The following is a 22,327-nucleotide window of genomic DNA, read 5'->3' on the forward strand; positions in this document are numbered from 1 at the left end:
CTTGCGTCCCCCCTCCTCTGCCCCCTTCCCAGACTCGGGAGAGTCTAAGTGGACGCTTGTCATGATTGGCATGCGGAAAGCTGGTAGAATGTCATTGGAATTTTCTAGGGAGGCACACGCGCGACACCCAAAATGACTCCCGGCTTCGGTGGCCTCAGGTGAGCCTTCCATGCCAGGAGCCCTGGTCTTTTTCAGAGAGGTAAGGTTGCATGACGTCATCCTACCTTTCCCCAGCCCAAGCGGGAAATCAAGGGTTGTTTTTTTTTTAATTCTCTAGTCCGGGCAGCACTTCTGACCATGTTCTTGGCGCTAAGCATTTGTGCATGAGTATGCGATTTGTGTGGATCCCCACCCCCTCCTGTTTAAAAAAGTTGTAATAAATGATTCACAACGGCAGGGGTAACATGTGACCTAAAACAGCTCCTCATGACCCCAGTGAAATCAGCGATCCCAGTGTCAAGGAAGTTTAGATGCTCTTTTTACGCTGGTTACTAAACTCCTTTATAGAGAAAAGTTGCGTGGCTACGGGAAAACAGATTGCGTTGTCACCAGATCGGAGGGAATGGAAGGGGACATTTTCGAAATCCCGAAACCTTATGAATTATGAGGGTCTCCGAAGGTTGAGGTTTGTTGTGTTCATTGTTGGAACTTGTCGATGATGGAAAATGAACTTTACGGCATTTGAAATGTCCCGTATATGTTGAGTCCAGAGTCAGACTCGTGAACTGGAGGGGAGTGCGGTGTTAGAATTCACGAGCAGGGGTGTTTTGCCAGAAAAGCATGCTCGCAAGTCGCTTCTGAGCACCTCTGCAGGAGCTGTGATACGCATTTCAGCAACTTAAATATCTTTAAATTACAAAGCAAAACTATATTATCAGTCCCCAAGCAAGCACATAAACTTATGTCCCGAGGTTCAGGGGACACAGTTGGACATGGATGTGATGATCTGTTAGCAGGCTCAAGCACAACCGAACATGACTCACCTCTTTCTTCATCTGATGCAATTAAAAGTCGCTTGGACACATTCGAGAGAGAAATACTGGTTCTCTGCTTGCAAGTGTATCAGAGCAAATCCACACTCTGGTTAAATGGCGTGTATGATGTGTCTTAAGTTGTGGGAATTTTTTTAACCTTAAAAAAATCCAGATGTTAGCTTTACTATTGGTTTCCGCCTCACATGCATTGGAATCTTTTTTTTTCTTTCCTCCTTTCTTTTTGTGCACTTTTTTGTCAAGATGTCGGAAAACTGAAGGGGAGAGGGTTAATATTTTCACACACTCGCCCCTCCCCCCCACACACACTAACAGCTGCCACATATGATTTTGTGGAATTTGATATTTTGAACAAAATGACTTCCTTATTTTCCAGAGTAATATAATAATCAATTTTACCACAGAGGACTGTGTACATGTCAAGCCTTGGCTTCCCCTAATTAGCAATGGATGGGGTGGCAGGGGAAAGGGCTGGAGAACAGTTTTGAGTGAAAAGCCACCCATTGGATTTTAACCATTCTTACTTGCCTCAGCCGAGGCAATTCTCAATCTTGCTTGGATTTGAACCACAAGTTTAATTTGCGGTGATCTGAGAAAATGGCTACAAGGACACGTGCACATGTAACCGAGATGGGCCTGTCTCTCTGTTGTTGCTTTTTGTCTTTCATCCCCTCTCCATAGTAACTTTCATAGGACCACAACTTTGAAAAATAGAGGCAAAACTCAGAAGTCACCTACATAGAATATTTTCTGCCTTGGGTGGCACCTGTGTTTTGTCAGCTGTAGTCAGAAAGATTTTTTAAGGCATCAGAAACTTCTCTTCATTTTCTCAAATAAATAGTTATATGGTGTATTTGTAAAGTCCCATCTGTAACACTCTCACTCTAAGGAATTTAGAGGAATTAAACAGTGCACATTCCCAGAACACAAGGAAACATATACCTCATACTCCACAATGAATCACTTAGCATATTCAGCTAAGGTCTCCGTTCCCATGGGCTTAGAGACAATCGTAAATCCAAGTGAGTTGAATAAGTGTTCACCGCCTCTAATTTGCCCGGCACCGAGCCAGACAGACATTCAGGAATTTGAAAGAATTTAGGATGTGGATGATGTCTTCAAGGTGCTTATCATTTAGAAAGCAAGAGTCATACCCCTGCAAACCTCACCCAGCTTCCTACAGCAAAAACTATTTATATACTTTGGGACAAGTCTTGCCACAAAAAATATTTTTTGAATTCTGTTGAAGTTGCCTCATTCTAGCTAAGAAATAATGATCAATTGCCCACCGTGTTTGTGACCCTTTGTGGGCTTATAAAAATTTCAGTGTTTATTCTTAAATACAATTTAAGACACATGGTCATGTTGTTTGTAGTGACAAAAATGGCTTGTGGGGATCAAGGTAAAGAAGAACAGGTTGATACTATTCCTTTAGATATTGGTAAATCTCAAACTTTGTTTCCGATTCCTCTGAAATCTCCCGGGGTAGCTATTAAAAATTCCAGTGCCTAAGGTGAAAAGGAATCTCTGGAAATGGGGCCCAAGTATCAGTATTCTAAAAAACACCCCGAGTAATTACTATACCATTGAAATCTAGAGATACAGATGATTTTATCAAAAACTTCATTTTTAAGTCTAGGGTGAGTTTGGAAGGTGGGCTTTCTCATAATGATGATGTTGCTTGACTAAAGAACGTTTGACATACTGGAGTCTGACTCCTCTATACTCTGCATCATTGAACTCAGTGTAAATGGAGGTATGATTTCTTCCTAGTCAAGAAAGATAACATAACACTGAGCCAGTCAATCCACTAAATTACCTGAGGTTTGTGAACCTTGAACATTTTGATTCCAGGAGGTCAAATGTTGTTGAACATGCCAACTGAATCTCTTAAAGGAAGTTAGGTATAAGAATAACTACATTTTTGCAGTGTCTGTAACCTCCATGGAAAAGGAAGCCCCTCCTGGGGTACTGCACGATTAGTAGATAGAAGTGGCTCCTAAAAAAAGACATCTGTTACTAAATTCTTTATAACCTGCCACCATAGATTTCTAGAGTTGGAAGGTCACTTCAAACCTGTCTAGTTCAGTGGTTCTGAAAGTGCAGCATCAGTTATCACCTGGACTTGTTAGAAACACAAATTCTCAGGTCCCAACTCAGACCTCCTAACATAGAAACTGGGGGTGAGCCCAGCATTTGTGTTTTGAAACTTTCCTGATGCCCCTCCCCTCAAGACCTGAAAATCACTGCTCTGGTTTCACTTTGTCATTTTACAGACATATCTGTTAAGTGAAGGTTAAGTGCCCCTGAAGTTACCCAAGACTAGAGGAGCAGTAGAGGCTAGAAACTCGGATTTCTCTGGGCCAAAATCTGTCTACACTGTGGCCAGATCATCCTTACTTTTCTGTGTGTCATGAATAACAGTTTTAGGAAAACACCTACCATCCTAAAATCACAAAGCATAAAGGAGCTTTAAATGGTATCACATTTGACCCTCCCATTTCACAGATGAGAAAACTGAGGTCTGCAGGGTGAATTGATTGCAATAAGATGTACATATTGCAATAAGATGCCATATTCGTGGCAGAGCCTTTCTAAGAAGTGGATCAACTTACAACAAAAACAGTGTCTCTCTTGGCCTCCTCCCCAAATACCCCAGAACACCTCTTTGGTTTCATAGGGACTCCTAGTATTTAGCTTAAATTACACTGATTAAAATGTCCAGGGTAACAGTCAGGCAACTCTAGGAAAAGACCAGCTTTATTGAGTGAGAATTTAAATTCTTTAAATTTAAACTTTTATTGTGATTTAATATTAATTTGAATTTTATAATCCTCCTTGTACATTTACCAGAAAAAAATCAGTGATATAAACTGAAAATAAAATTTAGAAAACATAGGGACCATTCCTGGAGCATATGTTTCATCTCAGAATTGTATAGATTAGACACATAGCTCCTCAGATCGCACACTGAAATTGCATTTTCTTCAGATTTAGTTAAAAGGAAAAATGTGGCAACAAGTCTGTTTGTTGAGTATTTTAGAATTCTATCCTTGATGTGGTTGGTGGTTATTTACATAATTTTGACAGTGTTCAAAGACTGAGTCTAATCCACATTCTCCACGGAGCTTCATCTTCAAAGCCTTGTAGCAGCACCAGGGAACATTTAGCCAGGAAACAAATTGAGACTGTGATACACAGCTATTATCTCCGCACACATACACACGGAGCAGGTGTGTGCAAGTATGGATGTGTTTATTGGTCCCACACACCTACTGTGTGCCAGGCACTATGACATGAAAAGGACACATAATTAACTGCTTTCAAAATGACCATAGGGTATGAGGACATTAGATGAGTGATTGAGTAGATAATTATTAGTGAGGGTGGTAGGAGTTAGAACAGAGTGTAATTGAGGCTTAGTAGAACTGTGGGGCATTATGGGGGATGACAGAGGAGACACCAGCACACACTGGATGGGGGAAGAAGTCAGAGAAGGCTGCCTGGAGGAGGTGCCATGTGAGCTGCATGCTGAAGGGTGGTAGTTATCCAGGTGATGGGGAGTAAGGAGGAGGTGGTCTGGGGAGAGGGAGCGGTATATACAAAGGTGTTCATGTTTATGTGCACACTGTTCTTTACTGAGGCTAGTGACCTATAAACCCCTAAATATTTCATTTGCATGTAGAAATATTATCATTTGGCTTCTTAGAGACTTGTTTAACAGTTTTTAAACATGCATTTCAATTTTTTTTTTTTTCTTTTTTGGACATGCCGTGGCTTTGCGGGATCTTAGTTGCCTGATCAGGGATTGAACCTGGGTCACGCCAGTGAAAGCCCAGAGTCCTAAAACTGGATCACCAGGAAATTCCCTTAAATATATATTTCAAACAGCTTATTTTTCCATCTCAAAGACACTGATGTTCCCCAGAAGAGTTAGTGGGTTGAGAGGTCACCATATCTTATATCACTGAGAAAACGGAAACATCTCTCCTAACCCCTGTAAGTCAAATTATCCCCTCAATTTCATCCTTCACAAAATGAGTGAAATTCTGCATGCATTTCCTGAAGAACTATGTTTCAGGCAAACCAACTCCAGATCCAAAGTACTTTGAGCTGCATTTTACTGTGAAAGCTTGGTTCTGTCTGTGGAATGCTTTGTAGAAGACAGCATCTTATGGCTAGACACTTTTGATATTTCATTTACTCAGTCTTCATGGGTAGAGTTGAGAGCTTGTCCTTGTGCAGGACTGCCTGCCCAAGAAAGCAGAGTTAGAAGAAATTAAATTATTTCATGCTGCCTGGACTGCAACATGTCAGTCTAAACCAAGTTATATGTAACAACAGTAGTATAACAATAGTTTCTTTAAAAGTATTTCCAGAAGCTTAAAAATAGCTTAATTTTAGTGAGTAGTAGTAATAATAATTATTATTATTCAGTATTATTCAACTAATATTATTATTATCAACACTGTTTTGCAGAACACCTGCACATCATGTTTGATCTTTATAACAGTTAGTAAGGCAGACATCGTTATCTCCATTTGACAGATGAGATTAAACCTTAGAGTCATCAGATTTCAAAGGTGGAAGAGGCCTTGGAGATCCTTCCATCCAGCTTTCTCATTTTACCAAAAAAAAAAAAAAAAAAGAGGAAGTTGACTGATATATAATCCCACCGGAAGTAAATAGTAACTGTAGGTCCAGGCCTGGGTCTTCTGATTTTTAGCTCACCAAGTTTTTCACTGCATCATGCTGCTTTCAATTTTCAGTATGTAAAAAGAAACTTGAAAGAATATGTATTTGTTTCTTTAAGAGAAATAGTGTTGAAACTAGTCTTATGTGCTGTTCTGTAAGCTCATGCAGGTATAGAAAAAGTCTCTTTTATAATTTTTCTATATATAGGTAGGTAAACAAACAGATACACAGATCACTTGTGGATGTTATTGGGGGAGATAAAGGTGGACTTCGACTGGGCAGTCTCAAAGGGATGTCAGTTTTGTCTGTATAACTTTTTTTTTAATAAAAAATACTTGGGCTCAAAATGACTGTAATGGTAGTATTTAATTTTGATTGACGAGCAATGAATTATTAAGTATTTGTTATGTTCTTTAGATTTTTGTAGTTTTAAAATTCAAAACAAATACTAATATGAAAAATAAATTACCACCTACAATACCATCATTTCATAAAAGAAAAGATATTTTAAAGAAAGAAATTTGGTACAAAGGCAAGAAAAAACAAAGCTAATATCTGGTTCTTCGTGGTTAAGTTCACATTCATTCTCTCTCTGCTTGAAGTCTTTTCCTGTTATGACTCTAGCAGGATGTGTATTCATTTCTCTGCTTCTGCTGCATTATCAGTTCTCTTTTTCACATTTCAAGCACTTCTAATAACTCTGGCAGGACAGGCAGGCCCTCTCTTGTCAGTTATAAAATCGCTAGCTGCACCTTCGTGACTACATGTCCCCCAGGTTCCGAGAATTTTAATCTGACTGATTAAAGTGGTACTGAGTACACTGGACCCAAAGGCTGATGATTGGATATCAAATGTGTTATTTAAAATCACATCCTGACTGTGTTAGCTAAACTTATTGTGGTGATCACTTCATGTCATATACATATATCGAATCATTATGGGTGCACCTAAACTTACACAACGTCATATGTTAATTCGATCCTGGGTCTTCTGCATTGCCGGCAGATTCTTTACCGTCTAAGCATCCAGGGAAGCCCCATGTGTTAGTTATATACCTATAAAGCTGGAAAAAATAAAATGAAACACTATGACAAGTTGGGAGGAAAAGCACAAAATAAAGGAAATAGCTTTATATTTTAGTAACTTTAAACAAACAACACCCCCCCCAAAAAAAAATTGAACTCACGGAAATAGATACAGGAATGTGGTTTTATAAGCTCCCTTTAGTGAGTGTGTAAGCCGGGGATAGGTTACTGGTTGTACATAAAAAGACCCTCATTCAAGTCCCAGCTAAGCCCCTTATTTGCTGGATGCCCTCATATGATTCATCTGACCTTTTTTGGTCTCACTCAGTCTTCTTACTATAAACTAGAAATGGTCGCATTGCATTTACCTAACCATGTAACTGTCCTGGAGGTCAGGTAGCTAATGAGGTGAAAACATCTATTAACACTCCAACTGAAAATCACAAAACAAAAGAGAGATAATAGGATTATGATTGCTGTTATGAATGTGTCATGGTGATATGAATCATCACATGATAATGTCATGGCTAAAACCCAAACACGAGATAATGCCAGCATGGACCCAGTCATCTCAAAATTAGTCACAGAGGCCTCTCTAGTGATAATCCAGGAGTCCTATTGTTACCAGGAAGGCAGCAGTATCAAAACAGTGTGTGATCTCACTCTTCTCCCACAAAGAAGACTCCCCTGATGCATGTTGATGGGGACGCATCCACCACAGTGGCTGCATTAGCCCCAAGGAATGAGGATGAAGTCTGGGTTCCAGCCTCAGCTCTCCTCTCTCCAGCTGTGTGGTTGGGTTGATTTACACTTATACCAACTACTTTGGGTTTCACTGTTTTCCTCTGTAGAATGAATGAGTTAAACTCCATGACCTCTGAGATCTCTTGCTCTTACATTTGTGATAATTAGGTGCAGTTTGGAATTCTGCCCCAATATTACTGTGGTCTCATCATTGTCATCTTTGTAACCTGACATTTAGGAACTGTTCCCAAGGGTCACATCCTGACCTAGCTTCTAAGAGTGTTATAGCAGAGTTGAGAGCTTGTGATTTGAGGTTCCACTCCCATGAAGCAATGGAAAGCCTGTCCCTGACCCTGACCATTGCTCTTGATTTGATTTGGTTGCTCTGTAAGCTGTGAGCAAACCTGGGAAAACATTCGCTTGTCATGAGCTCTCTCATCTGGATTATATTTTGTATCTTAGTACTTAAGAAGAAATGGCATATTCATTGTGGCCTGGAAAGGGGGATGAGTTGACCTGGAAGTGAATTTAAATTCCTGATTGTTTATTGTGGAAGGTATGGTGCTTACTGAAAATGTGACTGGTCCGGTTGACAAAGGTACCCTTGTGCTCTGGACTTCAGTTCTTGGCTTCTACTTCTGGATGGACGAACATTACCAGGGAAAAAGTTGGTGTGAGTTCACACACATTTGTACCACTACACTTCAGCTGCATCCTTGTGTTGTTTTACGGCTTTTAAATCTATTGTTGACTGCTTATTCAGTTCACCAAGCAGCTGTGATTAACTCTCTGTGTTTTGTCCAAGTCTCCGTCCCTACCCCTGCTATTCCTCTCTCAGCACACGTCTAAGTTTACTTTTTAAATTCTTTTTTTTCTCAGTACTTACATCTCTTTATGTTTTCTTTTATCTGTCTGTATCTGTCTCTAGGGAAAATTTGTCCTCTCTGCCTTGGCAGAGCTCACCTGCCATCTGCCCTGATGATGACTGTGATCCTGGTGATGATAGTAAAAGTAGTTATGGTAACAACAGTGGTGAGAAGACTAGTCGTGGTGCTGGTCTCTGCTGCATTGGTTTAGTGGCTGCTTACTGTGCGTAGGAGCTGTGCAGAACAGTTTATGTCTACCCTGTCGTTTAACTCTCAGAACAAACCTATAGCTTAGACAGAACCATTTTTCACAATGAGAACTGAGGCTGAGAGAGAATAAATATTTGCCCACAGTCACCAGCTGTATGTGGCAAACTGAAGTTCATATCCAAGTTGATACAAACTCTGAAACCTGTGCCCTTAGCCTCTGGGCAATGCTGTTTACATCTCTACCCGCCATATGCGACGCAGAGCACAATCACATTGGTATGGTTGAAAGTGAAAATCACTCAGTCGTGTCCGACTCTTTGTGACCCCATGGATTATACAGTTCATGGAATTCTCCAGGCCAAAATACTAGAGTGGGTACCCTTTCCCTTCTCCAGGGTATCTTTCCAACCCAGGGATTGAACCCAGGTCTCCTGCATTGCAGGCAGATTCTTTACCAGCTGAGCCACAAGGGAAGCCCAAGAATACTGGAGTGGGTAGCCTATCCCTTTTCCAGAGGATCTTCCCAACCCAGTGTCTCCTGAATTGCAGGTGGATTCTTTACCAACTGAGCTATCAGGGAAGCCCTTGGTATGATTCAGGCCTTGGATCACCCTAGTATGTACTCCATTAATATGGCTGAGTCAATTTTACCTCTTTCTACTCTGAATCCTAGTGGCAACGAGGTTATCTCCATGGATGTGAGTGATAAATATCACTTCCTCTATAAAGGAACGTTTTCTGAAAAGGAAGAATATGTTGTGATCACACAAAAGATGTTCTCTTTCCAATAACCTCTGGCCAGTGCCACGCCTTTACATCTGTAAGTGCCAAATACTTTACAGAGAGTTCTGACAACTCCTTACTGAGCTCCGAATCAACCCTCATGATGTAAATGAGGAAAGACTGTGACTTCTCTTTTCACGGTCGAGGACACAGAGGCTCAGAGAGATAATGTCTGTTGTCCACTGTGACGCAGCTGATAAGCGCTGAGTCAGGGCTGGATCCCTTGGTTCCTACCCCGGTTCCTAAAGGGTAGCCCACAGCCCAGTGTGTGCTCATTGTACACTCCCCTCCCCTCCAAGTGAAAGGAGACCAGAGAACCGCATCTGTAATAAAGAACTTTTTCTCCTGGGGGATAATGAGTGCCTGGCATAATAAAGCCAGTTCTCAGTACAGCAAAATTGGCTTGTTAGGTGCTGAGAATTGAAAGGCGTTGCTTAGAAACTCTCCCAGGTGAGGGCCAAGACATTCTGTCCCCTCTCATAGGAGCACCTGCGTGGTCAGCACTGGATCTCCAAACCCGTAGGAAGTTGAGTCCCTGCTCTTGTGGGGACTCTCCCCCGGTACGCTATTCACACTTCGTGATCAGAGTGCAGGGCTCTTAGTCCACCCAGGATGGAGGAGCGTTCTGCTTCCTGAACCTCCAGGAAACAGGCCCCTCTGGTCAGCAGATACTCACACCAAAGTGCCCGCCCGAACTTTCTCTGAGTGACCCCTTGCCTCCAGCTGAGGAAGCTGGAATGCGACAGGGGACTCTTGGTTCAATGTGGGACCACGGAGGGAACCATCCGAATTACTTACAGGTGGTTCAAGTAGGCCGCTTTTCTTTTTACCTTATTATTTTTATTAAGCACCTAAAGGAAATGCATTGGTTCATGGAAAGAAAAGTCCAAGCAGATCCAGGGGAAGCCGGCTCAAGGCGACTCCAAGAGTGGACTGTGCCCATCTCCAGGCCAGTGTCTGTGGGTTAGCTTTATCCTCAGGCAGCCTCTGCTTAAGCAGTAGCTTAAATTCAACCAGTTTAGCAACCCAGGCATGGCCTGACAAGATGACGAGGGTCTGTCTCTGAATGGCTGCAGTAACATCTGGGAGTGTCTGTTCCTGGGTCGGTCACGGTGGCTGGGGGCTCTGACTGGCTGGATCATATTGGGTGGACATTACTATTCCCATTTTATAAATGGGAAAATTCTGAAGGTTGGGAAAAATTAAGCGATTTTCCTCCATCATGGGTCTCTGTGGCACAATCGATTAGTGTTTTCAGCTGTTAACCAAAAGGTTGGTGGTTTGAGCCCACCCCGGGAAACAGCACTTGTTTTCCTCTACGGCAATTCATTTGTGGGTCCCCTGGTGGCTCAGACAGTAGAGTCTGCTTGCAATGCAGGAGACCTGGACTTGATCCTTGGGTCGGGAAGATCCTCTGGAGAAGGGCATGGCAACCCACTCCAGTATTGTTGCCTGAAGAATTCCATGGATGGAGGAGCTTGGTGGGCTGCAGTCCATGGGGTCGCTAAGAGTCGGACATGACCGAGCCGCTAACACTTCACTTCACTTCCCTCATCACATCACCAGTAACAGGCACTTGGAAGCCCGTCTCTGACCACAACTCACCCTACAACTGCCTTTCACCAACAGCTGATGCATTTTTGCACCTGTAGGTGGATTGATAAACCCAGACTGTTTCAAAGGTTTTGTTCAGAGTTCAGGGACAGCCTTTGAATTGGTCTTTTGCTTCACTTGTTACATTGCTCGGAGACCTCTGAGGCTTGAACCACTTCCTTGCGTGCCTTGCTGTTTCGTGCTCACCTTTGTGGGAGTATTCATCTTCTCTGTGCTGATCTGTCTCCCCCGTGGTCTCAGGACCTTTCTCTTTTTCCACCTCTAGCAACTTTGCCTGGCACATAATAGGTGCTCAATCCATGCAGGTTGAATCAAACTCGTCCATGTCCTGTTGACCCCTCTGCTGGAGTTTGTTTCAGAGCAGAGGCTCTGCAGCCCCGGTCTATGTCCTGAACACTCTCCTTTCCTTAAGCAGAACAGGATGGATTATGTCACAAAAACTCGCTGAATTTCCAGCACCCCGACTTGAACTGAGGAAGGACAGTGCCTCAGTTACTGTACTCAAATATTAATCCATCATCACATCCCGCTGGGCACTCAGCATAAAATGTGGAAGAGCTTTGGGACAAAGAGTGAGCGTTGGAGACAGCTGTTGGCTGCCCCAGGAGATACAATATGTTGCACATCCTTTCGACAGTATGGAATTAAATCATCGGAAACAGTTTTCATCTGGAGCTCCTAAATCTCCCAGCTTATAAAGGCAACTTGTTCTCCTTTACATTGTATTTTATTTTTAAAATTATTGAGAGAAACGCTGCTTTAATTGGGAAGGACAACCAACTTTCCAAGTGAGCAGGGAACCAAAGTTTTGGATGTAATTGTGCACTGTGAGTTCTTTGTTACAGTGAATGGCTGAGGAAAGGAAAGGAAACCTCAGCCCTGGGGACAGTGAGCGTTGTCGAGGCCTGAATGAGTCCGAGTGGCTGTGCCGACAGTGGACCAGCCCTCTGTGGGGCTGTGTGGTAGGTATTCTAGCTCCATGCCAGGCGCCCAGATTCTGTGCCTGGCTGCGCTGCTCTCCCTCCCTCCCCGGATCTCAGGTTTGACCATGTGACTGTAGATAGAGCTGCTGCACAAGACTTGAGATGTGGGAGGTGCATAGAACCGCGCTCCCCACCCGCTCCCCAGACAAGAGGGCACCCTTGCTGTCATCACTGGAGCTGACAGGGGTTCCAGAAGGGCCTGCATCTCCACCTCTCCCCAGGGCTCAGCAAATGCCTTATCTATGGTAGGGAGTCAGTATCTCACTGAACAGAGAGGAGGACCACAGAGAAATATGGATGGAGATGATGATTTGGTGATGAAATAGTTCTGAAACTTAAGACTTTTAGAGGCAAGGCTATTCTGTCAGGCACTAGAAGCTGGCTTGAAAGCTCTAGATTCTGATTAGATGGGTTTTGTGTGGCTTTGGGTAAGTCACTTTCTTTGTTGATGAGAGGGGTAGATGAGTTGGTCCCTAAGGGTCTGCAGTTCTAAGCTTTCCCAGGGTGCCGTTGTTCCAGCTGTTTAGAGAAATCTGACTTGGAAAAGGAAGAGACCTCTGTGTTGTTTTGGCTCCTGGCTAAGTTCCCAGCGGGTCTTCAGATCCTGGGTCAGATGGTCTGTACTCCCCAGGACTGCTATGGGCAAGAGTTCATACCAGCAAATCCAGCCATTGTCCCCACACCCACCCCTGCCTCTCTGTGTGGAAGCCTCTTTCACATCTCGCTTTCTTGATGGATTTAGTTTCCTTTTGTGTCTGTAACATGTTACCACAAATTTGTAGCTTCCAACAACATAAGTTTCTTACATTTCTGAGAGTCAGAAGTCCAAAGTCAGTCTCACGGGACTAAAGTCAAGGTGTCAGCAGGGCTGGTTTCTACTGGAGCCTCTAGGGGAAAGTCTGTTTCCTTGCATTTTCCAATTTCTAGAGACTACTTGCATTTCATTGGCTCATGGCTCCTTCCTCTGTCTTCAAAGCCAGCAGCATAGCATCTTTTCTCCTCTCTGACTCTGCTTCCATCCTTACATTTTCTCTCTCTGACTCTCATCCTCCTGCCTCTATTTTATAAGGACTGCTGTGATTACATTGGGCCAGCTCAGATAATCCAGGATAATCTCTCATCTCAAGATTCTTAATTTAATCACATCTGCAGAGTCCCCTTTACTATGTTAGGTAAGATTCACAGGTTCTGGGGTTTAGGATGTAGAGATATTTGGGACAGTTCATTATTCAGCCTACCACAGGGATTGTCCCTTTGATTTCAAAACGTAGGTTCGGGGACTTCCCTGGTGGTCCAGTGGTTGAGACTCCCCACTTCCACTCCAGAAGGCACGGGTTTGATCCCTGGTCAGGGAACTAAGATTCTGCATGCCACATAGTGCAGCCAAGTAAATAAAAATAAAAAATACTTCATTTGAAAAAAACAAGCACACAAACCTAGATTTGGACAGGGAGAGAGTGTATTGGAACTCCTGCTCTGGTGACTCTGTATCTGAGTGAAGTTCAAGCTGTATACAGCAGCAAAATCCATTTGCTTTCTGGCTATATTTAGATTCTCCTTCCTTCAATTCATCCATTATCTTCCTTCTTCATTCTGTTCATGGCAGTTACCAAGTGCCCATCAAGTTTAAGCAAGTGTGCCCAGAAAATGTGAGAATCTCTGAGAAATGCTGCCTTCCCTGGTGGAGCTTGTCTCTAATGGAGGCTGAAAGGCACATAAGCAATTACTTTAAATACAGGGCAGTGATGCAACAGTGACGAACTGAGGTAGTAGGAAGACAGGAGGGTGACATCAGTTCTGTCCTTTAGGCTTTCAGACCACATGCCCCCATTTTTGGCTCAAAAGTTTGACTGTTATACATACCTGCATTTTATTTTTTAATTTATTTTTATTTTTAATTTATTTCGGCTGCACCTCGTGGCATGCGGGATCTTAGTTCCCAACCAGGGATCGAACCTGTGTCCCCTGCAGTAGGAGCACAAGAGTCTTAACCACTGGACCGCCAGAGAAGTCCCTGCACCTGAATTTTAAGTTACTAACTCTGATAGGCTGAGAATTTTAAGACTTTTTAAAAGTAGGATGATGTGTCATTTCTTTTTTATCTGAGGGTCTTTGGTTCAAAAGGGTATCTGATTCTGATGACTCTTATGAAACAAGTTCTACTCAAGGTTGATTCAAGTTGGGGACCAATTTGCGAGGCAAAGCGAAAGTTGAGAAGAAAATCTAGTTGGTCTTCTTAATTTATGCTGCATGTGAATGAGTAGACTTCTGTAACCTGGGCCATCCTCAGGAAAGCACTCGTTTCCCATGGCTGACCTACAAATACCCAGCGAGGTTGGCTCTCCTCGTTGGAAAGACAGCTCTTCCTCACATGTCCTTTCAGAGGTGAGGGGGAATCTCCAGTGAGAGCTCCCTCCAGCCCAGAACACAGTTTTAGAAAATACAGCTGACTTCTCTGGGAAAAACAAAACCAACCTTGTCTTACTCTCGTCATGGAAACCAAGTTGGCACCTCATTATCGCCTTGTTAGCAAGGACAGGCTGCATCGGGGACAGACCTGGTAGAAAGGGTTGGCCCTGTGTGGGCAGGGTTTTGAGTTAAGCTTAATTGCTCCTCTAAAGCTCAGCCACTTAATACTACACAAGTAGAAATCTATCACCAGCCTCTAGACCATCCTCCTGTGCCTTTGACATTCCCGCCTACGTAGACAGTTAGTACCTCTCCAACTCTGCTGCTGCCGTGATGTGTGCCTGAGCCTCAGCGGGGCCACCAAGGCTTGCCTGCAACTAGCACAACTACCCAGAGGAGAAGAGGTCTGTCACCAATTTTAACCTCGACCCCTCCCCACAACCCTGCAATATCTTAACATGCAACCAGCCTGTTCTGTCCTTGGAGCACAGCAAGGCTGCAGGCGGAGGGAACATCCTGTCTCTTTAATGACTTACAGCAAATACTTGATTTCTCATAGAATGAGAAAGAGTAAGCCAAATTTGTTTTTGTCTGGCTCTGAAATGTGTTTTGTGCTTGAATTTGAATGTGGGGTATCTAACATTCTGAGAACTCACTTTGGTCAAAGCAGTGAAGCAGCTCATGAAGAGGGCTGTGCCCTTTCTCTTCTTTGCAAAGCCTGACTCCTTGGTCTATACTCAGCAACAGTGGGCCTTTGATAAGTAGGTCTCCTAGTCTTTCTGAGCTGTATGTTCTTGCTCTGCAAAATTGGGATGAAGTTACCTACCCCATGGGCTCCCCAGGTGGTGATAGTGGTAAAAAAGAAAACCTGCCTGCAGGAGACCTAAGAGACGAGGGTTCAATCCCTCGATCAGGAAGATCCCCTGGAGAAGGAAATGGCAACCCATTCTAGTATTCTTGGGCTTTTCCTGGTGACTCAGATGGTAAAGAATCTGCCTGCAATGTGGGAGACCTGAGTTCGATCTCTGGGTTGGGAAGATTCCCCTGGAAGAGGGCATGGTAACCCACTCCAGTATTCTTGCCTGGAGAATCTCATGGATAGAGGAGCCTGGTGGGCCACATTCCATAGGGTCACAAAGACTAGACCACGACTGCAGTGACTTAGCAGAGCTCAGCACATAGCACTACCTACCCCGTAGGACTCATGGAGAGGCCCAGTGAGAGAGCATAGGCCAAACCCTGGTCACGTGGCGTCGCAGTAAATGTGAAGAATCTCTCCCCCTCACCTGCCTCCCCAGCCTGCCTGTGCTCATTCTCTCAGACCAGTGCAGGGCACCAATCCACAGTGGGAGCGTTGTGACATGCCAACCACCTCTCTCTCTTTCCTTGCCTACCCTCTGGCCCATCTGGCCCCTCTGGCCCATCCGCTTTGTTTCATTATCATCAGACTTGTGCTATACAAAGCCCGTGACAGTGGACGCCTTGTTAAACGGTCCCAGCTTTTCAGTTTCTCCCCCATACTTCCGTAGGCATGCTGAATGTATAGCCAGGTCTGTCCATGATAACCCCAATCTCAATCGCAGAGTTCCACTCTTCCCATTAAGATGTCCTGAGAATTCCAGTTTATCAACATCCTGAACACATTTCCTGATTGCGCTCACTCCCCAGAAGGGGAGTTTAAGACCAGGAAATATAGGGTCTTACAAAATGGCCCTGACCATGGTAACCACGTATACCACGAAAGGGAATGTGTGTTCCCTTTCCAGTTCACAGGTCCTGATTTTTGGTCTAGAAAATGCCATAACCAACCAACAGAAGTCATGTGAAAGGCACGTGTCAGACAGAACACCCCCACAATAAGATTCTGTGAGAGCCCACCACCACCTATGATGGAAAATTCAGATTCTCCCCTTGTAATTTTTTTTTTTTTACTTCTTTTGCTAGTTGGGTTTGAGAATGGACTGAAGGGCACATGATATTTGTTGCTTTTGGATGAGAAATGAGGACAAGGATAAAAATGTGTTTGGCACAAATATACACACACAGTTCATTTTATGTGTAGTTTTGAAGACTACTTTTTTCACTTAACATTAGAGTAGATGATTTTCTCTTGTCACCATTTTTTTTTTTAAACTATGACCTGACCAAGTTCAAGATGATGTCTGTCACTGGCAATGACGAAGGTGGGGTAAGGATAGAGAGAGCAGATACTCAAGGAGCACTTAGTATGGTGGAACATCTTCTATCTGAAATTTGATGATGGGAAGACTTCTTTGAGTGTCTTAAATATTGCATAACACAATGGAAATTCTTGCACCAGTAGTGAATGCTTACTGAACGTTTCATTCTATAAATGTATTATAATTTACTCACTTTAAAACTCCCCTCCCTGCTGTTATCAGATATTTGTAACTTTCAACACTGGACTCTTAAATAATGTAGTTTTGTTAAACATCTTTGCGTATCAAGTTTTGTCTGCATTTTAGTTTGTGTTCTTAGGGCATGTTTATAGGATTGAATTATTGGGTCAAAGAATATGACTGTAATGAGTGACTGTTGCCAGACTACCTTTGGGCAAAGTTGCTTGAGTTTAGATTATCACTGATACTGTGTCCATTCCACTTTATCGCACCAGCACTGAATGCTGTCATTTATGTGTGTCTGTGTATTTGCTACTTTGGTAAGCAAGTATTTGTTTCTAATGGTTTAACTTTATCTCTTTGATTACCAGTGAGTTTGAACATTATACCTTATAAGAATTTTTCTGTGTGTGTTAGTTGCTCAGTCGTGTCTTTGCAACCCTGTGGACTATAACCCACCAGGCTCCTCTGCCAGGGCTTTTCCCAGGCAAGAATAATGGAGTGGGTAGCCATTCCCTTCTCTAGGGGATCTTCCTGACCTAGGGATTGAACCTGGGTCTCCTGTACTGCAGGCAGATTCTTTACTGTCTGAGCCACCTATTGGAATTTAAAAGATTATTTCACTTATGTGTATGAGCACAGATTTTTGCAGACTGGATCATATGTGGGGCCTGTGTGGGAGGTCTTGTTTGTATGGGGGGGGACCACATTCAGCAAACAAACAGCCTGTCGCCTGCCAGGTGGAAAGCAGCCGTGCATCTAGCCCTTTGTCTCCCTGCAGTGCCGCCAAGCTCCTGGACAAGACCCCGTTCTCGGTCAGTAACCCGAACCCGCTGCTTCCTTCGCCCGCCAGCCTCCAGCTGGCCCAGCTGCAAGCTCAGCTCACCCTCCACCGGTTGAAACTGGCACAGACAGCCGTCACCAACAACACCGCGGCCGCCACGGTCCTCAACCAAGTCCTCTCCAAAGTGGCCATGTCCCAGCCTCTCTTCAACCAGCTGCGGCATCCGTCCATGATCAGCGCCCCCCACGGCCACACTGGGGTGCCCCAACACACGGCCACTGTGCCCAGCACCCGCTTTCCCTCTAACGCACTCGCCTTCTCACCGCCTGGCCAGACGCGAGGCCCAGGGCCCACGGTGAGCCTTCCCAGCCAGCCCCCAAACGCCATGGTGATGCACCCCTTCATGCCTCAGACCCCCGCCCAGCCAGCGGTCATCCTGGGCCTTGGAAAGACTGGGCCCGCGCCCGCTGCCGCAGGCTTCTACGAATATGGCAAAGCCAACTCTGGCCAGGCATATGGCTCTGAAACCGACGGTCAAACTGGCTTCCTGCCAGCCTCGGCTGCTACCTCGGGCAGCGTGACCTACGAAGGGCCCTACAGCCACTCAGGGCAAGATGGCCAGGCTGCCTTTCCCAAGGACTTCTACGGACCCAGCGCCCAAGGGTCGCAGGTGGCAGGTGGATTTGTGGCTGAGCCAGCCGGGGCCTTGAAAGGCGAGGTGGGCCCCCTGCTGCAGGGTCCAAACAGCCAGTGGGAGAGCCCCCATGGGTTCTCTGGCCAGAGCAAGCCTGATCTTGCAGCTGCCCCCAGCCTGTGGCCTCCGGCCCCTGGCCAGCCCTATGAGCTCTATGACCCTGAGGAGCCCACGCCAGACAGGACCCCTCCTTCCTTTGGGGGTCGGCTCAACAACAGCAAACAGGGCTTCAGCGGAGCCCGGAGGCGGGCCAAGGAGGAGCAGGCAGTGCTGTCCCTGCGGCCCCTGCAAGCGCATGAGCTGAATGACTTTCACGGTGTGGCCCCCCTCCACCTGCCGCACATCTGTAGCATCTGTGACAAGAAGGTGTTTGATCTGAAGGTGAGTTATCCGAGACCGGCTGGGAGCTCCAGCTGGAGTCTGGGGGAGCCAGCCACCACAACCCAACCCTTGCTGTTCATAGGCCAGGAACTCTGACACTTGGGGGTTGGGTGACAGAATCTTGCCATAGCTACCTTTGATTAAAATCCTAGGTATTAGAACCAACAGGAATTTCAGAAATGTATCAGGGCTAGTCTCTCACTTTAAGGCAAGTGAGAGAGTCTTACTTGTATTTATAGATGAGAGCCAAGGTGAGAGGGGATCAAGGGACCCAACATGGATTATGGAAAAGGGACTCAGGAATTAGAGCCTCTGCCTCCTTGAAAAGGGCTTTTCTCTGTAGAGCACCAGGAAGCTTGAGAGTCTGTGTTTCTTGAGAACATACATTGTACTGAGTACAAAAGGAGAAAAACTTAGCAGAATTTTGAGTCGGAAAAGAAAGTAATTCTCAGGTGGAACCTAGACAGATTATTATAGAGGGGCCTCAACTTCTCCATCTGCAAAATGGTGGTAGAGCCTCATGACACCTTCCCAGAAGTTGGAAAGTGCTTTGGGCCCCTGTGAACAAAACCCCATGGTAGTATAAACTTCCCCCCCAAATGTATTGCTGATGCAGTAAAATATTCCAAAGCAATAATAATTACAGTTAGCGTACTCTTTGTCTGTGTCAGCAATAACTCTCCAAGATAGACACTATTATTATAGCTATTTTACAGATGCAGACTGAGGCCCAGAGAGATGAGATGGTTGGTCCAGGACCCCATAGTCAGAAAGTGGTGGAGTGGAAATTCAGACATGGGTCTGACCCTCCAGAGCCTGTACCTCTTAAGCCCTGGGCTGTACCGCCTCTTATCTCTTGTCCCCTCTGCAGACCACAGTAATCCGTGTTCAGCGGGTGTCCCACCACCGTGTGTCTTTCACCTCTGCTGGGTCATGCCATCCAAATGCATCCCAGTCACTCCGGTGGGACATACCTTCTCACCTCCCATCTCTGGAGGGGTCTGGCTAATATGGGAGGTGATGGAGGATTGAGCCTTTTCTAGGGCTTTCCACCTGCCAGCTTCTCCTATGGAAATGCATCAGTGGGACCAAGGGCCCACTGAGAGGGGAAGAGGGAATCAGACTTGGGAATCTGGGCTCCTGTCTGAGATAGACTTGGGATGTGCAGGTGGATGCTGGTGGGGTGAGGGCTGGGTAGGGCGGCAGGAGCAGGGGAGGAGCCTGGCTGGTGGGGGAGAGGAGCGGGAGATGCGCCTGCGGGGTTGGTCCAGTGATGGAGTGCTCTGCGCTCCCTGTCTTTAGGAGGAAGCCTGCACTCATCCATTGCCTTCCCATGGATTCAGTTCTACTTCGGTCATTTTTCTTTCCTTCTGGCCTAGGACTGGGAGCTGCATGTCAAAGGGAAACTACATGCTCAGAAATGCCTGCTCTTCTCTGAAAAGTAAGTGCTGTCCAGGAGGACAGGTCCATGCATGTGCTCAGCAAGCCTTCATCAAGCACATACTGTGTGCTTTGCTCGATTCTTGCTGGGAAAACAGCAGAGGACAAAACAAGCCAACCCCTGTGCTCAAGGAGCTTACACTTAATGACGAGGGGTGACAGATGACACAATAGTGAGGTACGTGTTGGGGTGGCCAAAAAGGTCGTTTGAGTTTTTCCAAGACATCATACAGAAGAACCCAAATGAACTTTTTGGCCAACCCAATAGCATCTCTGGTGGTAAATGCTAAAGAGAAAACAGGAAACAGCATCAGGGCAGAGAAAGGGAGAGAAAGAGAGAGTGTGTGTGTATGTACGTATGTGTGTGTGCATTCACTCACAGGGGCTGGTGGCAGGGAGACCTCATTGAAGAGATACCAGGGGGGTGTGGAATGAGCCATGACTGCCTGGGGGACCAGCATTCCTGGCAGAAAGAACAGCAACTTTGAAGGTCCTGGTGTGGGCCAGGGATGCTCAGCAGCATCAGTGTGAGGGAAGAGCCAGGGAAGTGGTCGGGCCCCCTCCTGAGCACTCTGGCTCCTCGAGAGGACTTTTACTTTTGATCTGAGTGCAGCTGGAGCCCTGGAGGGCTGAGCAGATGAGGAATGTGCTCTGGCGTCATTGACTGGGACCCCAGCTGCCATGCCGAGAATTCAGGTGGTAGGGGGCAAAGGCAGACACCTGAAGACCGGTGTCGAGGGTGTTGTAGACACCCACACAGAAAAGAAGAGCCCTGGCCCGGGGAAGTAGAATAGAAGATGGGGTTAACTATTTAGAACTGAGCTCATTTAAAAGGCCTCTCTTTCTTATTCACAATAACCAAAAGGTAGGAAGCAACCTAAATGTCCAGGATAGATGAATAGATGATCACATGTGGTCTGTGTTTACGGTGGAATATCGCTCAGCCTTCAAAAGGAAGGAATTTCATACATGTGCAACAACATGGGTGGAGGTTTTGCTAAGTGAGATAAGCTCGTCACAAAAGGACAAACGCTGTATGATTCCACTTACAGGAGAGAACTCAGATTCATGGAGACATAAAATAGAATGGAGGCTGCCGGGGCCGGAAGAGGGATTTGGGGAGTTAGTGGTAAATGGGTACAGAGTTTCAGTTGTACAAGATAGAGTTCTTCTGGAGCTAGATGGTGGTGATGGTGGCCAAACAATGTGAATGTAGTTAATGCTACTGAACTGTACACTTAAAAATGGTTAAGATAGTAAGTTTTAGGTTCAGTTCAGTTCAATTGCTCAGTCGTGTCCGACTTTTTGCAACCCCATGAACTGCAGCACGCCAGGCCTCCCTGTCCATCACCAACTCCCGGAGTTTACCCAAACTCATGTCCGTTGAGTTGGTGATGCCATCCAACCTTGTCATCCTCTGTCGTCCCCTTCTCCTCCTGTCCTCAATCTTTCCCAGCATCAGGGTCTTTTCCAATGAGTCAGCTCTTTGCATCAGGTGGCCAAAGTATTGGAGTTTCAGCTTCAGCATCAGTCCTTCCAATGAATATTCAGCACTGATCTCCTTTAGGATGGACTGGTTGGATCTCCTTGCAGTCCAAGAGACTCTCAAGAGTCTTCTCCAACACTGCAGTTCAAAAGCATCATTTCTTCAGTGCTCAGCTTTCTTTATAGTCCAACTCTCACATCCATACATGACTACTGGAAAAACCATAGCCTTGACTAGACGGACCTTTGTTGACAAAGTCATGTCTCTGCTTTTTAATATGCTGTCTAGGTTGGTCATAACTTTCCTTCCCTTTAATTTCATGGCTGCAATCACCATCTGCAGTGATTTTGGAGCCCCCAAAAATTAAGTCAGCCACTGTTTCCACTGTTTCCCCATTTATTTGCCATGAAGTGTTGGGACCGGATGCCATGATCTTAGTTTTAGGTTATTTTACACAATTTTAAAAATTGATTTTAAAAAACCATTTCTTTTCTGGTTCCCCATCATTTTATTGTGGTAAAATTCACATAAGATTCACCATATTAACCACGTTAAAGTATACAATTCAGTGGTACTTAACACATTCACAAAGTTGTGTAAATAGGACAACTCTCAGTTCCACATTTTCATCGCCCCCAGGGAAACCCATACCCATTAGGTAGTCACTGCGCCTCCCCTTCCCCACCCCAGCCCCTGGGGACCACTAATCTGCTTTCTATCCCCACGGATATGCTTCTTCTAGACATTTTATATAAATAGACTCAGATAATTTGTGATCTTTTGTGGGTTTTTCCACTTAGCATAGTATTTTCAGTGCAAACCACATTGTAGCATACACAGCCTTTATATGGTTGAATAATA

General features: G+C 45.0%; 1 protein-coding gene across 1 annotated transcript in view; it reads left to right on the forward strand.

Annotated features, from left to right (window-relative positions):
• Positions 1-22,327, forward strand: part of RBM20 (RNA binding motif protein 20) — a 197,859-nt gene that overhangs the window by 124,764 nt on the left and 50,768 nt on the right. The window contains exons 2-3 of the mRNA XM_065923305.1: positions 17,463-18,540; positions 19,920-19,981. Of these exons, the coding sequence (XP_065779377.1) occupies positions 17,463-18,540; positions 19,920-19,981 (1,140 nt within the window). The remainder of the gene's footprint in view (positions 1-17,462; positions 18,541-19,919; positions 19,982-22,327) is intronic.

Source organism: Muntiacus reevesi, chromosome 2 (genome assembly GCF_963930625.1).
Source record: "Muntiacus reevesi chromosome 2, mMunRee1.1, whole genome shotgun sequence".
NCBI classification, from domain to species: Eukaryota; Metazoa; Chordata; class Mammalia; order Artiodactyla; family Cervidae; genus Muntiacus; species Muntiacus reevesi.